This window comes from Myxocyprinus asiaticus, chromosome 45, assembly GCF_019703515.2.
Source record: "Myxocyprinus asiaticus isolate MX2 ecotype Aquarium Trade chromosome 45, UBuf_Myxa_2, whole genome shotgun sequence".
NCBI lineage: Eukaryota > Metazoa > Chordata > Actinopteri > Cypriniformes > Catostomidae > Myxocyprinus > Myxocyprinus asiaticus.
The window spans coordinates 9,570,540-9,592,418 of NC_059388.1; the positions used below are offsets into that span (position 1 = coordinate 9,570,540).

At 39.4% G+C, this 21,879-nt stretch overlaps 1 protein-coding gene across 1 annotated transcript in view; it reads left to right on the top strand.

Annotated features, from left to right (window-relative positions):
* Positions 1–21,879, top strand: part of LOC127435402 (thyrotropin-releasing hormone-degrading ectoenzyme-like) — a 215,769-nt gene that overhangs the window by 159,702 nt on the left and 34,188 nt on the right. Inside the window, exons 11-13 of the mRNA XM_051688862.1 lie at positions 12,066–12,154; positions 15,077–15,210; positions 15,429–15,484. Coding sequence (XP_051544822.1) covers positions 12,066–12,154; positions 15,077–15,210; positions 15,429–15,484 — 279 coding nt within the window. The remainder of the gene's footprint in view (positions 1–12,065; positions 12,155–15,076; positions 15,211–15,428; positions 15,485–21,879) is intronic.

The window sequence follows — 21,879 nt, forward strand, 5'->3', positions numbered from 1 at the left end:
ACGGCCTGGAAAGCGCTAACCAGGCTTCCAGCCTCTGCGTTAATGGCACCAGAGGGATGATTGGTTTTATCACACCCAGGGTGGGTGATTTCCATCAAGGCAGAGCAGACGCCCACCGAGAAGATCGTCCGGGCATTGGAGGATGCGTGCTTTCACGTATTGTTCCTTCCTCGACACAGACCCCTTCTTCAGTTTGCCTTCGAGGGATGAGCATACCAGTACAAGGTCCTCCCATCCGGTCTGTCCCTGTCTCCTTGCATCTTTACCAAAGTCGCAGAGGCTGCCCTGGCCCCACTAAGGGAGAAGGGCATTTGCATCCTCAATTATCTCGATGACTGGCTGATCCTAGCTCACTCTCGAGATCTGTTGTGTGTGCACAGGGACCTTGTGCTTCAGCACCTCGACCGACTGGGGCTTCAGGTCAACTGGGAAAAGAGCAAGCTCTCCCCTGTGCAGAGCATCTCTTTTCTTGTTGGACTTGGTCACCATGATGGCATGCCTTACGAACGAGCATGCACAGTCGGTGCTGGCCTGCCTGAATGACTTCAGGCAGAAGGTAGCAGTGCCACTGAAACAATTTCAGAGGCTCCTGGGGCATATGGCATCCTCGGCGGCAGTCGGGTTGATGCATATGAGACCGCTCCAGCACTGGCTACAGACTCGAGTCCCGAGGTGGGCATGGTGCCACGGCACCCAGCGTGTGACTATCATGCCACGGTGCTGCCAAACTTTCAGTCCTTGGTCAGATCTGGCATTTCTACGGGCAGGAGGTCCCTTAGAGCAGGTCTTGAGGCGTGTCGTGGTCATGATGGATGCCTCAAATTCAGGCTGGGGTGCCATGTGCAACGGGCAGGCAGTATCAGGGCTCTCGACAGGGCCCCACCTGCAATGGCACATCAACTGCCTAGAGTTGCTGGCAGTATCGCTGGCCCTGCGGAGGCTTCAGCCGTTGATTCAGGGCAAGCACGTGTTGGTCCGGACAGACAACACAGTGACCATGGCGTACATAAACCGTCAGGGGTGTATGCTCACGTCACATGTCGCAACTCGCCCGCCATCTCCTCCTTTGGAGTCAGCAGACGTTGAAGTCTCTGCGAGCCACTCACCTCCCGGGCGTCCTCAGCCATGCAGCGGATGTGCTCTCATGGCAGGTAACACTCCACGGAGAGTGGAGTCTCCACCCCCGTGCAGTCCAGCTAATTTGGGAGAGATTCGGGGAGGCACAGGTGGACCTGCTCGCCTCCCGAGAGTCCTCTTATTGCCTCCTTTGGTACTCCCTGTACGAGGCTCCCCTCGGCAGGGATGCCTTGGTGCACAGCTGGCCTCGGGGGCTGCGCAAGTACACATTTCCCCCAGTGAGCCTCGTTGCACAGACATTGTGCAAAGTCAAGGAGGATGGCAACAAGTCCTGATGGTTGCGCCTCACTGGCCCAACCGGACTTGGTTCTCAGACCTGATGCTTCTGGCAGTAGCCCCTCCCTGGTGCATTCCCCTAAGGCAGGACCTTCTCACTCGGGCAGGGCACGCTCCGGCACCTGCGGCCAGAACTCTGGAACCTCCACGTCTGGCTCCTGGACGGGACATGGAAGTCCTAGCAGGCCTTCCGCCAGCGGTGAAAGTCACGATCACTCAGGCCAGAGCCCCCTCCATGAGGTGGCTGTACGCTCTGAAGTGGTGTCTCTTCACAAATTGGTGTTCTTCCCATGGGAAAGATCCACAGAGATGTGCGGTCGGGTCTGTGTTGTCCTTCCTACAGGAGGGGCTGGAGTGATGGCTGTATCCCTCCACCCTGAAGGTGTACATGGCTGCTATAGCAGCGTATCATGATACACTGGATGGGAGACCCTCACGGCAGCACAACCTGATCACCATGTTCCTCAAAGGCGCAAGGAGATTTAATCCCCCTTGGCCGCATCTGATTCCCTCTTGGGATCTCTCTGTGGTCCTACCTGCCCTACAGAGAGCCCCCTTTGAGCCCCTGGAGCAGGCCGAGCTCAGCACTTTGTCACTGAAGATGGCCCTCCTGGTGGTGTTCACTTCTATCAAGAGGGTTGGGGACATGCAGGCGCTCTCTGTCACCAGCAAATGCCTGGAGTTCAGGCCGGCACACTCTCACGTGATCTTGAGACCCAGGCCCGGTTACGTGCCCAAAGTTCCCACCACTCCCTTTCGGGATCAGGTGGTAAACCTGCAAGCGCTCCCTTCAGAAGAGGAAGACCCGGCCTTGTCGTTGCTGTGTCCAGTTCATGCCCTGCACATCTATCTGGACCGCATGCAGAGCTTTAGACACTTGGAGAAGCTCTTTGTCTGTATTGTAGGGCAGCAGAAGGGGGAAGTTGTCTCCAAACAGAGGCTGGCCCATTGGATTGTGGATGCCATTTCTCTGGCTTACCAATCACAAGACCTGCCATGCCCTTTGGGAGTCCGGGCGCAGTCCACTAGAGGTGTTGCGTCCTCCTGGGCACTGGCGAGGGGCGCCTCTCTAATGGACATATGCAGAGCAGGGGGTTGGGCTACACCCAATACCTTTGCAAGGTTCTACAACCTGCGCATAGAACCGGTTTTGACCCGAGTGTTATGGGGTAACAACAGGTAGGCCGGGCAGCCGGTCGGGTGTATTGCTTGTATTTGCGCCTTTCCCCATTTTAAGGTGATAATGTCCGCTATCTTGTCCACAACAGTTCCGCACAACTGGTGAACACTGGATGCCTCTTTAATTTCTTAAGCACTATTCGGTGACAAACTCAGCGGAGGAGTAATGCCGCCAGGCCCAGTACTCGTGGTATGCCCCTTTTCATGTGAGCCCACGTACTTGGGCTCAGTGCTCCATACGTGGTGATTCCCCCTCAGTAATCCCATATGACACATTTCCACTGTTCGGTTTCCCCTCAGGTGAACCATGTGTTTCCACTCGACAGAGCTCTGCCTCGGCCAATGTTGCTGTGTACCCTCTCCGTAGATATGGTCCTCCCCAGTGGCATCATTCCATATGTGAACTTCCCCGTCGGTAAGTCCATGTGAGGTATTCTCCACATATTAACCTCCCTCCGGTAGGATGTGGTCTCCATAGTGCTCTCCCTCCTGGAGAGGGAAGAGCACTTCCCCAGTGCTATTCTAGCAGGTGCTCGGCGGGAAATTGCTTAATACAAAAATCAGGAAGGGCTAGCTGCCTGTAGCCTCCTCAGGTAAGTGCCTCCTCCCACCCCTATCGGGACCAGGGAGACGCCTTACATAACTCACTGGAAGATCACAACATGGTCGAGCGCTTGTTGTGAGGCATGCAGAAGCCTGCCCGTGTCCGCTCTTCCATACCTTGTGACATGGTTCAGTGCCTGCGGTGTTTCGTATAGGAACACTAGTGTCACTACATCAACACAATGTCGAGTGAGTGACAGACAGCGAACGTCTTGGTTACTGATGTAACCTCTGTTCCCTGATGGAGGGAATGAGACGTTGTGTCCCTCCTGCTGCAGCGCTGAACCGATCGCTGACATGGCCGGGACTCTCTCTCGGCTCCTCAGCACAAATCTGAATGAGTGGTGCACGCCATCTCCTTTTATACCCGTATGTCCGGGGCAGAGAGTGGCAAGCAAATTCCACTCACCAATATTCATTGGCCTTTTCTGAATAAAGCAAAGGTGACCGGGGCTCTCAAGAGTGAACCCCTAGTGTCACTACATCGACACAACATCTCGTTCCCTCCATCAGGGAACAGAGGTTACGTCAGTAACCAAGACGTTCCCTTATTTAATTTTAGCATGTTAAACTTGTGTTTCATAATTTTTCATTCAGTATCATGACATATACATATACTGTATATCATGACAGTACATATACTGTATATTAAAGTACCATGAAATTACCATCTGATACCACCACTGTTTTTTCTATGTTCAAATTAATTCTCGTTTCCCAGCTTAATATTCAGAGTCAACAGTAAGTAATCCATTCTTAGGTTGATTTCACCTAAAAAGGGTAACACTGTCACACTATCAGAATAGTAATCTGAAACATTGTGTGAATTGACCCTTCACTAAGCGCTGCCTTAAAAGCATTTCTTACCAATCCTATCTTAGTGGCTGTTGCCATCCGCCATTTCTCTGTCAAGCATTTGTCTTTTCCAACAAGAGTCTATGGGAATAATGTGTGTTTGTGTAGCTTTATGCAGAACTGTAATAGAAATAAAAAAATAAATAAATTTGTTGCCAGGTCACTTGTAATAGTGACTCGAGGTACCTAGAGAGGTACCTCAACGCTGTGTTTTGTTCTTTCTTTAAAAAAAAAAAAAAAAAAAATCTTTAAATCTCGAGAAGACCATGCTATGGATTAAACTGTGTCAGCCCTCATTAACAAATACATATGTATAACATCAGCAAGGACACCTACATTTTCTCCAAGGTAAATTAAAGCTAATAACTTTATTTGTTTTTTTTTTTATAACTTTAATGCACTCAGTTATTTTTTTCCTCATTAAAAAAGTTGAACTCCTAAAGACATGAATTGTAATTTTGCATTATATGTACGAAATAATGACCGCTCACATTAAAATTAAGACTCCAGTCATATCAGTAACCTTATAAAAGCTGTTTTATTCTGCATGGAGATGGTCCGGACAGGGGGGCTGCCATGTTAGAATCACATGACCAGCTGAATACTACTCACATAATCTAAGTAATCATCATGTTATTTGACACTTTCACTCATTGATTAAAGTTATCATGGCTGACTGTGAATACTAAATTTCTACAATGGCATCTGAAACTGAAAATTATTGATGGTAACACTTTAGAATACTGTTCCTTAATTAATAGATAACTATGCAGGATTAATGCAGGACAAATGAGTAGTACTACATTAACACTTAAGTCACTACAATTAACTAATATGGAAACACAATTAACTAATCAGTAAGTAATTACAAACTGAAGACTGTGGTAGTTTACTATTAGCTAATCAATAAATACTGAATTTTATTTGCCTCATGAGAACTAATAACTAACTATGGCTTAATTAAAATAACTACTAATTGTATATGCGTTAATGACAAATAAGGATGTCAGAGATGTTATATAGAAACATCTTTTAAAAATCTAGTTTAAAGGTTTAAAAAATATTCTTTAAAGAAAAACATATTTTTACAATAAATGTTTAAGTCATAGAATATGTTTATCACAGAGTAGATGTATTCCAGTCATTTTTATATTTATCAGTTTTATGGATTTCTGAATAACTTAACAAATCTAGTTGAACAAAATAATCAAAATCGTAAAACTAAATGTCCATCAAGCCTCTAATCCAATCATCATTGGTTGCTGGAGCTGAGGAGGCGGATGGGGCTGAAGCGAGGAAAAGAACGTGCCATGCTTCTTCTGTGTTGATCCGAGCTCACGCCGCTCCGACCGAACACGCACTGTGATGAACACAGACACGCAGTTAAGATATGTTTAGTTCTGTTCAGATCAAAAATAGGCAAAGGACACATGGAAAATATATTTTAGAAGCATTTTAGAGGAATTACACAGACAGATGGAATCGGCCTCGGAGAAGCGTCATTGTCCAGTGACTTTTGGAGATCAGCGCACTTTCTGAAGACATTTATATTCAGCTTGATTTTTTATTTTACGTTGAAAGGTAATGCTTTGAAAGCAGATTGTGGAGTTAATGTTTATACTAATCACTGCATGACAAACTTGTGGAAGGCCTCCAGCACTCCTTCACAGCACATAGCCTGTGTAGTAGGCTGCAACTGTGAGAACCTTTATAAGCATTATATCCTGCTATAGGTTTGACAAAAGATATAGAAAAGCAATAAAATGTTTATTATGCGTTTTATGTTAAATTAATTTTATGTCATAGAAAGATGTTTTGAATGTTTTTACATGTTTATGCAATTGATTTATGTATCTGATTAAATTAATAAATTGCAGAACCAAATACTTTAGTAGGCTATACAATATTAACTAACAAGTAACACCTCGGTTACTTTTAATAGTTTGTAATGTGTTTTCACTTTAGAATACTGTTCAAGATTATTAGTAATTCCTTCAGAAGGATGTGGTAACACTTGAGTCATTACTAGTGGGTTATAATGCTGTTCACTTTAGAATATTGTTCCAAATGGTCAATAACTCCTTTTGAAGGATGTAGTAACACATTAGTCATTACTAGCGGGTTACCGTGATCCTCACTTTTGAATACTGTTCCAAATGGTCAATAACACCTTTAGAAGGATGTAGTAATATGTTAGTCATTACTAGTGGGTTACCGTGATCTTAACTTTATAATACTTTTCCAAATGGTCAATAACACCTTTAGAAGGATGTAGTAACACTTTGGTCATTACTAGCGGGTTACCATTATCTTAACTTTAGAATACTGTTACAAATGGTCAATAACACCTTTAGAATGATGTAGTAACACTTTAGTCATTACTAGCGGGTTACTGTTATGTTGACTTTATAATACTATTCCAGATGGTCATTAACACCTTTAGAAGGAAGTAGTAACACATTAGTCATTACTAGCAGGTTACCGTGATCTTCACTTTATAATACTATTCCAAATGGTCAATAACTCCTTTAGAAGGATGTAGTAACACTTTAGTCATTACCAGCGGGTTACCATGATCTTCACTTTAGAATACTGTTCCAAATGTGTAATAATTACTTCAGAAGGATGTGGTAACAGTAAAGTCATTACAAGGGGGCTACCATGATTTTCAAAGTAATTTTTAATAGCAATCTAACCCCAAAACATACAGTAACAGCGTACTCATTTGTAATGGTTAAGAGAGCTATCCAGGAGAACAATATATTCCTGTGAGGCTAGTAATGATATTCTACCAGGCAATGTAGTAATTTAGAGGGGTTATTCTTTTAAGTTCATTTCTGGTTAAAGAGCACAAGAGGGATACTGTCCTGTTTCTGTAAAGATATACTTTATTTTTGTCACTCAATAGAATATAATCATTTAAATATAGTCATTCCAGTGCTGGAATTGGTGACATCATAAAGACTCTGCCCCCACTCCCTGAAGGGGGAAAAAAATCTGAAAATAAATCACTGTAGGCTACAATTTATATGGCATTTGTGGTAATGTTGGCTGATGAGTCCTTTTGGTCCAGTATTCCTCCTTGTCCCTCCAGTGATAACACCAAGTGCTGACCTTGGCTGTCTTATCTTTATTAAATACAGTATGTAATAATAATAATCATCAGCAGGGCCATGACCTGTTTATTAACAGTTAATTACTTCACAAGTTCACATGTTAATAAATCCATAAGTGAAATTAAGGTAAACAGATTTGACTTGTTGTATACATAGACTCCAGCACGAGTCTTGACTTGAGCTCTGATGTATTTAAAATGACCCCTTAGTATATAGTTTTCTATAGAAGGCATAACAACATTTGCTAGTTACTAATAGCTAACCCCAGTCATAAGTCTGCTATTACTTATTGATTAGGTAGAAAATCTTGTGTATTAGTTAACAGTAGTGATTAATCATTAAAGGCTAAACTTTTGTGCTGCATTAGTTCTTGATTAGTTTAGCATGAATTATGAAACAGTATAGTTATTTAGTAGTTCTTCAGGAGTTATGAAAAATAGTAGTTATTTTTGATTAGCTAATAGCGAACTACTACATTCATCTGTGTGCTATTACTTACTAATTAGTTAATCACAGTTTCTTGTTAGTTAATAATAGTAACTAAAATGTTAATGTTGTGCTACTCATTTGTTCCTGTGTAGTTACCCATTAATGAAGGAACAGTATTCTAAAGTGTTACCCTATTGATTTTAAATGATGCTGCATCCAAGTCGCCAGGTGTCAGTGTAAGTCCAAGATGATACAAAAGATACTGAGTGCACCCCAGTTATTAATTTATGTATTGATTCAGGTCTTAGTAAAGGCGATAGTAAATGAAGAGTACATAGCATCATACTGAGTGTGTTATGAGGCATTATGAGCAGTTCTTTTCACGTACATTAAAGTTATCAGGTGTGTATCAAATGACACTTTTCTCTTTTTAAGTGACTGTAATAATCGATTGCCTCAATTCTGATTCACAATCTCCACAGTTTTAAATCAAATTACTGTGTACTTTAACAATTTCTTTTATATAAAAAATGTCAGATAAATATGCTAAATATAAATATGCCATATAGATTTGAGAATATTTAGCCAAAAAATGTGCAGTTCACGGCTATCTCCCATTCATTCATATGGGAAGTTCTGCAAAGCCTGTCAGAGCAAGCAATGGTAACCAAGGGGGTTGGGACTCTCTGTTTGTTCAACCAATGGATGACCAACAATTTTTTTTTGAATTGGTCTGAAAACACTGATTTTCGCAGTTCTATTTGGTGAAGCTAGTGATGAAGACATAACACATTTCATCTTAAAAACCCTTGTTTTGCCACATTGATTGCATATTTTCTGGGATGCTTCAAGATACATTATAGTTTACACTACAACTGTGGCCATAGTGACCATGACCATCTCTGAAAGTGGTTTGAGATTACAAGATGTTTTGAACTTTGTCACACCTGCTTTTAGCACTGTTGAATTGTGTCTGGATCACCCCAGACAGATGCTGATACACGTGTCTATTTGACGACTGGTCGCAAGGGTTCCTTGCTATGTCTGAAACCAACCATCAACTTCTTTGTCTTGCAAATGTTCAGCTGCAGGTTGCTCTCTGCAGGGCGGTTAGATTACTTCAATATCCACAGCATCCTGCAGAACATCCTTATGTTCTTCTGTCTGGTTCCTTATGGTCTCAGTGCTTTCAAACAGTCGCTGGATGATTGCCTTAATGTCTGATGCAATTCTACAGAGCACAATTGAACACAACAGCTCAAGCTCTACACACACTCCATCATGGAGGACCTTCATGGACACATTTGTTCTTTCCTGTCTGTGCTGCTAATGTTGGGTAAAAGTGTTGTGAGAATCTGAGAGAGAGAGAGAGAGAGAGAGAGAGAGAGAGAGAGATGAATAAGGATGGATGTGGGTTAATCGCAGTGAATTTTAAATGTAGACACATTTCACATACCACAGCTGGTACTTTTTTATAGTGGTGAAATAGTGTTCAAGGCTCAGGCATTTCTTAAATATTTGTTGCAATCTATAAATTGCCTGGTGTTTTACTCTTTAGAAAATTACTTTTTATTTTTATATTTTTTATAAAATAGATAGTTCCAGCTGTAATATAAACACACCTGTGACTTCACATCAATTGAATTATTTATTAATGCACCAATTTGCTTGGCAGCCATAAACAGTCTACAGTTAGGATAATTAACTACAGTATATTACTTGGCAGAAGAATTGTTTATCACTATTTCTGTTGCTCAGACACATTTTTTCCTGGAGGATGATAAAACAGTCAACAGGCCGCAAGCCAATGTTGTAGGAATATGTGGGCTCTCCACAATATAAGCTGTATCTGAATGAGAGATGGCCTTCCAAATTTTAGTCAGTCTAAAAATTGTCTTGGACCGTAGTGAGCAGAAGGCCCAGCAACCACACAGTTTCATGGATTTGCCAAATAGAAAACTTTTGGGGAGAAACAGTGTTGAAATGTTTTTACCACAGTTTACACCTGGTCATAATATGCATCTCAGTGCATCTAGTTTGACCACTTGTGTTGGAATTTTGAGAGAAGTTTGTCTGATTCCATGATGACATGCATCAGTCACGCATTCGTAAATTTTTCACAGAATGATAATAAAGTGCAAAACTTTTGAAGAAGAAAAAGAATACGCCACAAAACAAAGCATTTCCCCCAAATAAATTCTTGTATTTAATCTAAGCATAAACATGACATTTTGAGCCAAATTCTGTGTTATTTAAGTGGAGTACCTGTATTAACTGTGCTTCAGATATGTGGGCTTCTCATCTGTCACTGCATGTTCATATCAGATAAACTGAAGAAGTTCTGTGAAGTTTTTGTTTATGTAAATGTATGCACTCCTTAAAATATTGGTATCGGATGATTATTTCAAAGTCATGCTCGACAGGTAAAGTTTAAAACTAGTTTAAAATTACATGGTGCAGCGGTTGATTGACAGGTGAGTAGGCAGTACTTCACTGCTGTTCGAATGCATTTAAATAGATGAGTGTTTACACTACAAGCCCAGTGTGGTCAGATGCATTTTTGACCACTTTCAAACACCTCCCAATATGGCCGAAGAGGACACATCTCAAACCATATTGGATCCCTTTTACACCTGTCTTTAGCATCATCCCGTTTTAAACGGCTCGCCCAAAACATATCTTAATACTAGGTTTAAACAGGGCCTAAGATGAAGAGCATCAGTGCAGAGGAAAATAAGGTGTAGAGATGCAGACTAAAAACATTTCAGACACCGTAACGGACATAATATGATGACATGCTGCCTTCTTCTTTCTACCCATGTTCACTTTAGACTTCTTTGTCTTTATACAGTCAGAGCATTGAATAATGATCTATCAATCTGTAGTTCTGACTCTCAGATCACTCAATTTATACAGTAGTGAGAGATTCTAGAATCAGAACAGTAGAGGTTCTATTATGATGTCATAAAGAACACACTGTTGAGTTCCCTTGAGTTGCGCTTTACCTGTGACTGAGTAAATAATATAAAACAACGTTGAGAGAGCATTGGGGCACAGTTACTCAGCACACACGTTACCCAACTGCTCTAAAGACTGAAATCGTATTTTTTTTTATTTAAAGTCTGAGCCATAACACAAAGTTCCTAAGAGATGTAAATAACGCTGATGATAAAAGACAGACACTGCCATAAATGAACCTAAATATAAGCCACCAAATTACCAGAAGCCTGTGAAGAACTTTCATTTTCTTTGTTTTCTTCTCTTGTTCATTCTCCCTGATGAAAGCAGATTTATGTAAATGTATCAGTATGTGATTTAGTTTGAACACACACAGATGCATTGTTATTGTTATCAGTGCTCATCTAGCACACCATCTCTCTCTATAGTCCCCTTAGAAACATATTGACTTAAAATAATGCTTCATCTTATGCAGAATGTGTTTACAGCTTTGCTATAGTTTCTCTTTGACCTTGTTCAGACTGGCATCCAAGATTCCTGATTATCCCAGTTTTCTCCAGTGTCTGCTGTTTAGAGCTGATGTCACTGCTGAAATTAAAAGCTGCCCTTGAAAATCTTGTTTTGTTGCTGAGTTCGCAGTTGATGTTTACACACATTCCTCACTGAGGCGACAGTAATATAAATGATTACTGTGAGTGCTGGAACAGAAATGACCAAGACAACTGAGCTATAATTCAAAACAAAGTGGTTTATTATGTACAGGGGTAGCTGAAGTGATGAGTGAGGGAAGGGTCAAGCTATGAAAATATGGAGTATTTACAATATTCACAATGGCGATGGACAAAGGGTTAAAAGGACCTGAGTGGTGCCAAATCAAAGAACAAAACGCCCTCTAAGTTTAATTATCCCAATCTCTCTTAAACTGACTAACAAAAGAAAAAATGTGAAACAAAAACTTCATTTTCCACTTCCAAGACACCCAAACTAACATACTCTTACTAACAATAACACAAAACTTACAAGGGGTGGCACTCACTCCTTACCTGGTGTATCTAATATAAAATCAGTATAACTGTGTGTACACTGTGTGTCACATGAAATACTTACCTGCCTCTTTTTCTCCCAATGTTTAACACGCACACGTCACAATTACAGAATGAGAAACAACAATAACGAGTCTCAAGAATGCGGGAGAAAATAGAACAGTTACAAATGGTTATACAGCAAGATTAACATGTACATAAGAGTAGATATCAAAAGACAGTGTGATATAAACGGAGCCAACAACCGACTGTCCACATTGAGTTACAGACGGATATTTAACTGGTGAAGTGATAGTGCATTGGCGATGTGATATGGGAGTTATATGTGTCAGAGTATGTAATAATTATCATACAGTAAACATGTGACACATACAGTTGTGCATGTGTATCTGTGTCAGTGAGATCTCACTTTTTAAAGTGAGATCGAATAGAAGCATTTCAAGTTATTTGTGTCTTTGTCTCATTTCAGCCTTCAGTGGCAAATTCCCCTGACGCTCACAGTGGGAAACTCCAGTCACATATCAACAGAGACAATCATCTGGCTCTCCAATACAACAGGTGAGAATAATACAGAATGTATTAATTAGCATATGTTAATTACCATTCTTGTAATTCTTAAATATCACCATATTTAATTCTATTCCTCTCCTCTGGAAAAAGAGGCATTCCTCCTTGGAATACAGACACAGCGAGTCTTGTGGAGTGGTGATGGCTTAGTAGGCTAAAGCACATAACTGGTAATAAAAAGGTTGCTGGTTCGATCCCCACAACCACCACCATTGTGTCCTTGAGCAAGGCACTTAACTCCAGGTTGCTCCAGGGGAACTGTCCCTGTAATAAGTGCACTGTAAGTCGCTTTGGATAAAAGCATCTGCCAAATGCATAAATGTAAATGAGTCAAATTTCCAAAGCTGGAATTAAATTTTCTCTGCGATCCATATGGCTCAGAGCACAGAGTTCTCATTTAACAGCCTCTATTTTCTGCAATTCTTCCCTACATACAGCCCTGATCAGGGTACAATGCAGATGACTGGACACAATGACTCTTGATGGAAGCAAATAATGTAACATACAGACTCCATTTATACGCATTAATGCACAGAATTGACTCTTGCAATCTGGTCACTAACGGTTAGATGTGCCCCGATCATGATACACTCAAAATCCATTGAGTCCTCTGAGCACTCTAAAACACTTAGCAAGTGCATTTGTTATCCATGAAAAACCACAAGCTCTGCCTGTAATATTACAGCATATAATTGTAGCAAACAAATAAGATTAAAGACGTCATACATTACTTAATGTCAAGTGTTTTGTTTAAAGTGTGTTACTGTCTAGACAGAACACATCAGTCCAAATGAACTGTAATTGTCAGTGACCTGTCAGTTTAAATTTTCTTAAAGTAGTTCAGTTAAATTCAATGACATGAGAAGCTATACGTCTCTCTGAAATATAATACATTGAGGGCAGCTTCACTAGACGTCAGGACACAGTTTAAACATCCTGTAATGTAAAGATATCACATCTGTCTGTCAATGTCTAGACTGTCATTTCATGTCCTGTGTGTTATGTATTTGTGTACATATAAAGTTGACTCATAACATGCCCAACAACAAAATCAAGGAATTAGGTTAAAATTTATATGAACATAAATGAAGGGAAAGTTTAAAAGGTCCTGTAACATATCACTATTTCTCTTTAAAAATATTATTGTAGCTCAGGGGTGTCTAAACTACGGCCCGAATGCCATCTGCGGCCCGCTGTCTGCCCTGGTGCAGCCTGCAAGAGATTTTGGAAAAAGAATATAATTTGGCCCACCTATTGAGAAATTATATGAAATTCATATTCTGAACACGGGGTGTCACATACAGCCACATTTCACAGTGCATTTGTCTCCACTAATGCGTTGTCTTTAGTCGCCACCAGCTTCATACATTGGAAGAGTTCAACAGGAGTTTGGAATTCTCCAGATATCCATGGATGAAGCGCCATGCAAAGAGAATGATGCGTTTGTTATAGGACTGGTATCGGGTTAAATGCTTTGCTCATGTACTCATTCTCGATAAAATGTCCCGAGACCACTCATCATATAACTGAGTAGAGCTGCCGTTGTGTAGCGTGAATGGCCGCACCAATTTTATTGAGCGTGAGCCAAGCACACTTTCCTAGAATGCCTTCTGCAGTGCCAGGAAGTTTATTAATTGTTGTAAATTGGTTTGTTTTGAGGTTTCATTGAAACAAGAAAAATGATTCACGGATCTCCTATACACTCAAAACAATCGCACATCTCTGCTTGTACTGTGTGCACTCAGCTCGCACTCAACCAAATAAAGGGAGCACAATCATTTTGATCAAATTAAAATCGTGTTTGTAACACGAATAACAACAGATCAGAAAGCATGACTGAATTACTAATATATAGAGAGTAATTCCTTGAATCACGTCATAGCAGAAAATGTAACAGATTCTGATTTTTGTTATGCATCACACCCAAAACTGCTTGTGTTTTGCAGTGACACAGAATAGACATCAAAAAAATAAAAAAGCATAATTCAAGGGCATTGAAATTAACAAGCTCTCTTACCCAGTATAATATTTGTTACATTATGGCATGGTCATAAATCAGTTTTCCATAAAGGGGCCAATAATTGCCCTATGGATATAATTTTCAGGGGACTTTTGGTTTATGAGCAATTTTTTAAACATATAAAAATTTACTGTCATTCCTTTATTTAAACATATTTTAAGTGATAGTGTAATGCTACTTTTAAAGTAGAATTTTAAGAACTATATCAGATGGTATAAATAATCATAAAAAATTAAACCAGGGCATTGTTTGCCCTACACATTGCCCAAACTTTATGGCATTTTTTGCCAATTTTGGGGGCATTTTTGCACTCAAGCCCCCCCTTAATTTCTGACCCTGCATAACTGTTCTATTGCAAGCATTCTTGGTGAGAGATATATCCTTTATTAACACAAAATGTGATAAAAGTGTACATAATATTAAGTATAAATATAACGATGATGCAATAGTGGCATCTAGCCTTTTTTTTATTTTTTATTATTACAACGGTGCGGCCCATGACACCTTATTTCTTTTTGCATGTGGCCACCAGTAGTAAAAGTTTGGACACCTCTGTTGTAGCTCAACAGGTATGGTGCTAGCAACATCAAGATCATGGGTTTGATTCTCAGGGAACACTAAAACTGATACATTTAGACCTTGAATGAAAAAATATTCTATGTAGTCTCTCAATAAATATGGCCATAAAAACTGCATATTTAATAATAACAAAAGAATAAGCAAAATGCAGTTAAAACATTTTTTTTTAGATGGAGTATAGCATGTCAACTTCTCAAAAGTATTTTATGTCAGCTACCCATGTGTGTTTGATGGAATGAAAGTTGAGCCATAGATGATCTGTCAGAAGTGTCATTTAACATATTTTCATATTCTTTTACTTATTTTATTTATAGAGATGCACAGAGTGAGTCACATGGACGAGGAGACATGGTTGCTGGGCAACATCAATCAAACCGGCTACTTTAGAGTAAACTACAACCTCCACAACTGGAGACTTCTAATTCAACAGCTGATGACCAACCCAACGGTACACCAGTAACAATTCCCTGTGCAAGAGATTCCTTCATTCCACCTCTGTCACTCGATCTTCCTCCATTACTCCATATTCTTCCTGTCTTTCCTCTTGGACTCCTCCCATTTTCCTCCAATCTGCTTCCCTTTTCTAATTCTCCTCATCTTCCTCATCTATCCTGCCTGTCTTCATCATGTTTTATAAATGTCTGCTCTACCGCTCTTTCTCTGCAGATCATCTCCGTGGGCAACAGGGCTGGTCTGATCGATGATGTCTTCAATCTGGCGAGGTGAGTTTTTTTTTTTTTTTTTTTTTTTTTTTTACAGATTCCTCTGGAAGCATGTGGAATCATTCAGAAACTATCAAGCCTAAAACTATCAGCAGTCTTATCAGAGATCTGTATCACTTCCCTCAGACTCATTCAGAGAGACTATTCAGCACTACAGTAGCTTTATTTGCATATTGCTTTTTATATTGTTACAGCGGTTGTCACAATGCAGCATTTCAGGTTGTTGGCTTACCAGTGAGCAAGTACACAGTGACAGTGGTGAGGAAAATCACTTGAGTCTTTATTCAGGAAACAGGAGCAGAAAGAATGTCTGTGTAAATTATTTGTAAAAACCATTTGTAATTAAATTCAATGCAACAGTAAAGACCTACATTGAGTCTATCTAGCTCTTACTGTGCTTTTGGATAATAAGAAACTGAGGGGTGTATCAGCTCATTATATCTCTCCAAAACCCTCTCTGTTTCTGCCTTTCCACTGCTGGTTCACTGTGTCAATCCTTCAGAGCTTCATCATTAGCTGGAGTCTCACACAGATCCACTGCTGAATGTGAGAGGAGGGAAAGATAGAGCAGGAGAGTAAGCATACTGGACAGAGAGAACAGAGTCATTCCTAAAGCAATCCTCTCTGATAGAGTGTCCTCTGAGTGGTTGTTATGCCACAGGCTGTCAAGCTGCTGTTAGTCCCTACAGGAACAACTGTTCTCCATCTAAAAAATAACTTAAAATAACGTGTGAAAGTGAATAATTTAGGGCAGATGTATTTTACTATTGCATACTTTAATATAATATAATTGCTATTCAGGTCAGCTGGGTTCTTAAAACATGGACCCAGTAATATGTAAAATGGACCCAGACTAAAGTGGACCAAAAAGAGAGAATGTATTTAGAAATATTTTCATATTTAAAATATTATTTTTCATGTCATTTATCCTTTTTAAAGTCTTAAAGGAAATCATATACCCCTATTTTACTATATGATTTCATAATAAATATAAATAAATGACTTAAGTATGAAGACACATACACTTTAAGAAGTATGGCATTTTGTATGACAATGAAAGCCCTGAAACAGACAATTAATTGTCATAATTGTAAAAGCCCTAAAACAGACAATAATTCATAATAATTGTAAAAGCCCTAAAACAGGAATGCCCAATTCCCAATGTGCTTTTAAGTCCTCGTTGTCGCGCAGTGATTCGCCTCAATCAGGGTGGCGGAGGACGAATCCCAGTTGCCTCCACGTCTGAGACCATCAACCCGCACATCTTATCACGTGGCTTGTTGAGCGCATTGCCACGGAGACATAGCGCGTGTGGAGGCTTCACGCCATCCACCGCGGCATCCACGCTCAACTCATCACGCGCCCCACCGAGAACGAACCACATTATAGTGACCACGAGGAGGTTACCCCTTGTGACTCTACCCTCCCTAGCAACCGGGCCAATTTGGTTGCTTAGGAGACCTGGCTGGATTCACTCAGCACGCCCTGGGATTCGAACTAGTGAACTAGCAAACTCCAGGGGTGGTAGCAGTTGTCATAATCTTAAAAGCCCTAAAACAGACAATTAATCGTCATAATCATAAAAACCTTAGAAAAGCCAGTTAATCGTCATAATGGTAAAAGCCTTAAAACATACAATTAATCGTCATAATCGTAAAAGCACTAGATCAGACAATTGTCATAATCATAAAAGCCATAAAACAGACAGTTAATCGGCTTAAAGCCCTAAAACAGACAATTAATCATCACAACCTTAAAAGCCCTAAAACAGACAATCAATCATCATAATTGTAAAATCCCTAAAACAGACAATCAATCATCATAATTGTAAAAGTCCTAAAACAGACAATTAATCATCATAATTGTAAAAGCCCTAGATCAGACAATTAATCATCATAAACTTTAAAGCCCTAAAACAGACAATTAATCATTATAATCGTGTAAGCCCTAAAACAGACAATTAATCATTATAATCGTGTAAGCCCTAAAACAGATAATTAATCATTATAATTGTAAAAGCCCTAAAACAGACAATTAATTGTCTGTTTTAGGGCTTTTACGATTATAATTATTCATCATAATCGTGAAAGCACTAAAACAGACAATTAATTGTCATAATCGGGAAAGCCCTGAAAAAGACAATCAGTCATCATAATCGTGAAAGCTCTAAAATAGACAATTAATTGTAAAAGCCCTAAAACAGACAATTAATCATCATAATCGCAAAAGCCCTAAAACTGACAATTAATCGTCATAATCGCAAAAGTCCTAAAACAGACAATTAATCATCATAATCGTAAAAGCCTTAGAACAGACAATTAATCGTCATAATCTTTAAAGCCCTAAAACAGACAATTAATCGTCTTAAAAAAGCCATAAAACAGACAATTAATCGTCATAATAGTAAAAGCCCTAAAACAGGAAATTGTCATAAACATAAAAGCCCTAAAACAGACAATTAATCGTCTTAAAAAATCCATAAAACAGACAATTAATCATCATAATAGTAAAAGCCCTAAAACAGGCAATTAATTGTCATAAATGTAAAAGCCCTAAAACAGACAATTAATTGTAATAATCGTGAAAGCCCAAAAACAGACATTTAATCATTGAAATTGTGAAAGCCCAAAAATAGACAATTAATCACTGTGATCATGAAAGCCCTAAAACAGACAATCAATCTTCCTAATCGTAAAAGCCCTAAAACAGACAATTAATCATCATAATTGTAAAAGCCCTAAAATACACAATTAATCGTAATAATCATAAAAGCCCTAAAACAGACAATCAATCTTCATAATCGTAAAAGCCCTAAAACAGACAATTAATCGTAATAATCATGAAAGCCCAAAAACAGACATTTAATAGTTGAAATTGTGAAAGCTCAAAAAAAGACAATTAATCACTGTGATCATGAAAGCCCTAAAACAGACAATCAGTCTTCATAATCGTAAAAGCCCTAAAACAGACAATTAATCATCATAATTGTAAAAGCCCTAAAATACACAATTAATCGTCATAATCATAAAAGCCCTAAAACAGACAATTAATTGTAATAATCGTGAAAACCCAAAAACAGACATTTAATCATGAAATAATCATCATAATCATCATAATCATAATCATGAAAGCCCTAAAACAGACAATTAATCATCGTAATTGTGAAAGCCCTAAAACAGACAATTAATCATCATAATTGTAAAAGCCCTAAAATACACAATTGATCATCATAATCATAAAAGCCCTAAAACAGACAGTTAATCGGCATAATCGTAAAAGCCCTAAAACAGACAGTTAATCGGCATAATCGTAAAAGCCCTAAAACTGACAATGGACTTCTTGCACTAAGCCTCGTGACATACTCCCGCTAGTTTCAGGTTGAATGTGTTTACATGCGCCGTAGTTGCCTAGTTCCTGAAAGCCACTTAAAATGAGTGTTCGAAAGAGGATTTAAAGTACAGATCTTTTCAGAGATAGGAGAAGATATATTCTGAACAATACCGTGCTTAGCTTCTTCAAAATTCAGTGGAAGAACAGTTTTCAGAGCTTTAATTCAGCCCGACCCAATCTGAGAAAGCAATGGCTGGTATATACTCCAGTCCAAGTGCATTTCACCGTTTCTCCTCACACAGAGGTCTGTAGCAGATATTTAACCACATATCAGCTCGAAACGCAAATGACAAAAGGTGGAAGGATACATTTCATGAATGAAATGTGTGTTAATGAGACAGCCAGACTGCTACAGGTTATACATGTTATACATGATTTATTATTCAGAAGCTGAGTTTAGCTACATTTGGAAAGGAAAAAATATTTTTAGAGGCAAATTATAAAATTGAGACATCATGTTAGCGGCAGAAATATAATTTATTGATTTAATCAACTGACAGCCCTAAAAAAGAAATAATCTGCCATCCCATGAATAAATCTCTGCACGTAGGCACTCTGAACGCTGTAACCGAAAACGCCTGAGCCGCAATACTTAGCACGCGGAAGCAGATGTGCGTTAATCGTCATAATCGTAATAGCCCTAAAACAGACAATTAATCGTTATAATCGTGAAAGCCCTAAAAAAGAAAATTAATCATCATAATCGCAATTATATTTTGACAATTCATTGTCAGCCACATTTTATAATCGTGACAGCCTTAATTAGCAGAACTCTTCATCACACTGAATTGACAGGCTCATCTGCCAGCATGGTGTGGCTTTAGTTAAGCTTTAACACTAATGTAGACATTTGTGCCTTTATGGACAAGGGTGCCACACGACACAGTTGTTTTCTGTGCATGACGATTCAGTCCACTGACAACAAATCCACAGGGAAAGTTGAGCTTATTGCTGTCAAGCTGGTCTGAGAATGGAAACCTATTCCCTCTGTGTTGTAGTGTGTCATATTCATTTAGCCCCTTTATTTATCTGGGCCTTATTTACTAAAGAGAGCTGGGTAATTGAAACTTAGGACCAAAGGCAAATCCTTTTATCCCTGAGTTTTTGTTTTAGTCTGATTTATACATATTGCTTTTCTCTGCTGTTGTTTACTGCTAAGATTAATAAAACAGAGTGGACATTAGCAGGTTGTCTCATTAAGACCTTAAAATAGAGCACTCATGTCGTTGAGAAGTAAAAATGCCAACCTGCATATTAAAAATGGTATTCCAATGAATCACACTGTGTAAAACGTCCCTCTGCAAGTGACTTGCATTATAAAGAGTGTTCAAATGACTGTGGATTATGAACTGGCATTGCTGCATATGTGATATTATCCAATTAAATGCCCCTGGAGCTAATTGGAATTACTCAGTTCAATAGCACTGGATCTCGAATTTAAGCCAGCCTTTATTGTTGTTATGAATTACTGGATCAATATAGGGGAAGAAAGCTTATGTAGCCCAACTTTATCCTGAAGATTATACATGCATTATTAAGATTATTGCATTAATAAAGATCATATGTGCATTACTGTTTGGAAAATGTTATGATTGGATTAATTACAAAGTTGTTGTATCTTCCTTACAAATTTCTTTAAAGTTACTGTAAAATTTTCTGCAGCACCAACTCTACAGATTGTTTAAGTTAATCATGAAAAGTCCTGGACACATTTCACCCCAAAATATAAGGATATAAATAAGAAATTAGATTTTTCACAAAGAAAATAAGGCCTATATTTATGACCATTAAGATATATTTCCATTATGACATTGCTTTCATGGCAATTAAGAAAATTTTCCCCCAAATTCTCATTACTGTATATATTTATATAAAAAAATCACATCCTCATTGCTGTGATATAAAAAAATTATATCATGCATTATATGTTCTAAAGTACATATAAGTACTGAAAAAAAAAAAAGGGTGACAGGATGATTTTCATTAATGTATAGCAGTAATGAGAATGAGATTTGAGATGAGATCTTGGGGTGAAATAAAACTCAGAAATGTATTCATGAGTTTCACCATTTTATATTCACATTAGCGTAGCACCACACTCATTTGAATGTTTTAAACACATTATAGTGTTAAAATAGCACCCATGCTCATGTTAGATATTTGCTGTAGTTCTGCTAAACTAGGGTTTATGTGATGTAAATCTAAAATCAGGCAATTAACAGTTGTTGTTAACAGCTCACAGTCAATGCTGTAATCATTAGCTGCTTGTTATGAATTTTCATAGAAATGCTGATCAGTTTCCTATCTGTCACTCACTCGACGTTGTGTCGATGTAGTGACACTAGGGGTCACTCTTTGGAGCCCCAAACACCTCTGCTTTTTTGAAAAAAGGCCAATGAGAATTGGCGAGTGGAATTTGCATGCCACTCCCCCGGACATACGGGTATAAAAGGAGCTGGTATGCATCCACTCATTCAGATTTTCTCTTTGGAGCTGAGCGGTTCTATTCATTGAAGCTGAATTCATCCGCAAAGTTCATTCACCTCATCTGCTGGATTCTACGGCACATTTCAATGAGAACACCCCTGGGCGCTTCAGCAGAAACAACTAAAAGAGTATACTGTAAAAAGAGTATATTTTCTTTCTAAAAGAGCGGCACACACGGAACGTCTTTTTAAAGATGCTTTTCCGTTTGTGTGTTATTCCTGGTTGCGGTCGATATCTCTCCGCTTCTTACTTGTCCTGGCACTGCCCACACGGAGACATCATTAGTGGATGAGTCATGTCCTCATTGCAAGAACATGACCATGGCACTCACCCCGCAAGACACCCCAGCGGCTCCCCGCACCGGTCCTTCTACCTACGGGTTTGAGGCCGTGTCGGTTAGCACTGGGGGCGATTTGGGGACCTCAATGGGACCACCTCCGCCGGGTATCCTCCCACGGACCTCCCATTCCCCAGCACGCTCGCTTGCCCCGATTGGGCTCTTGCACGAGACCGGCAGC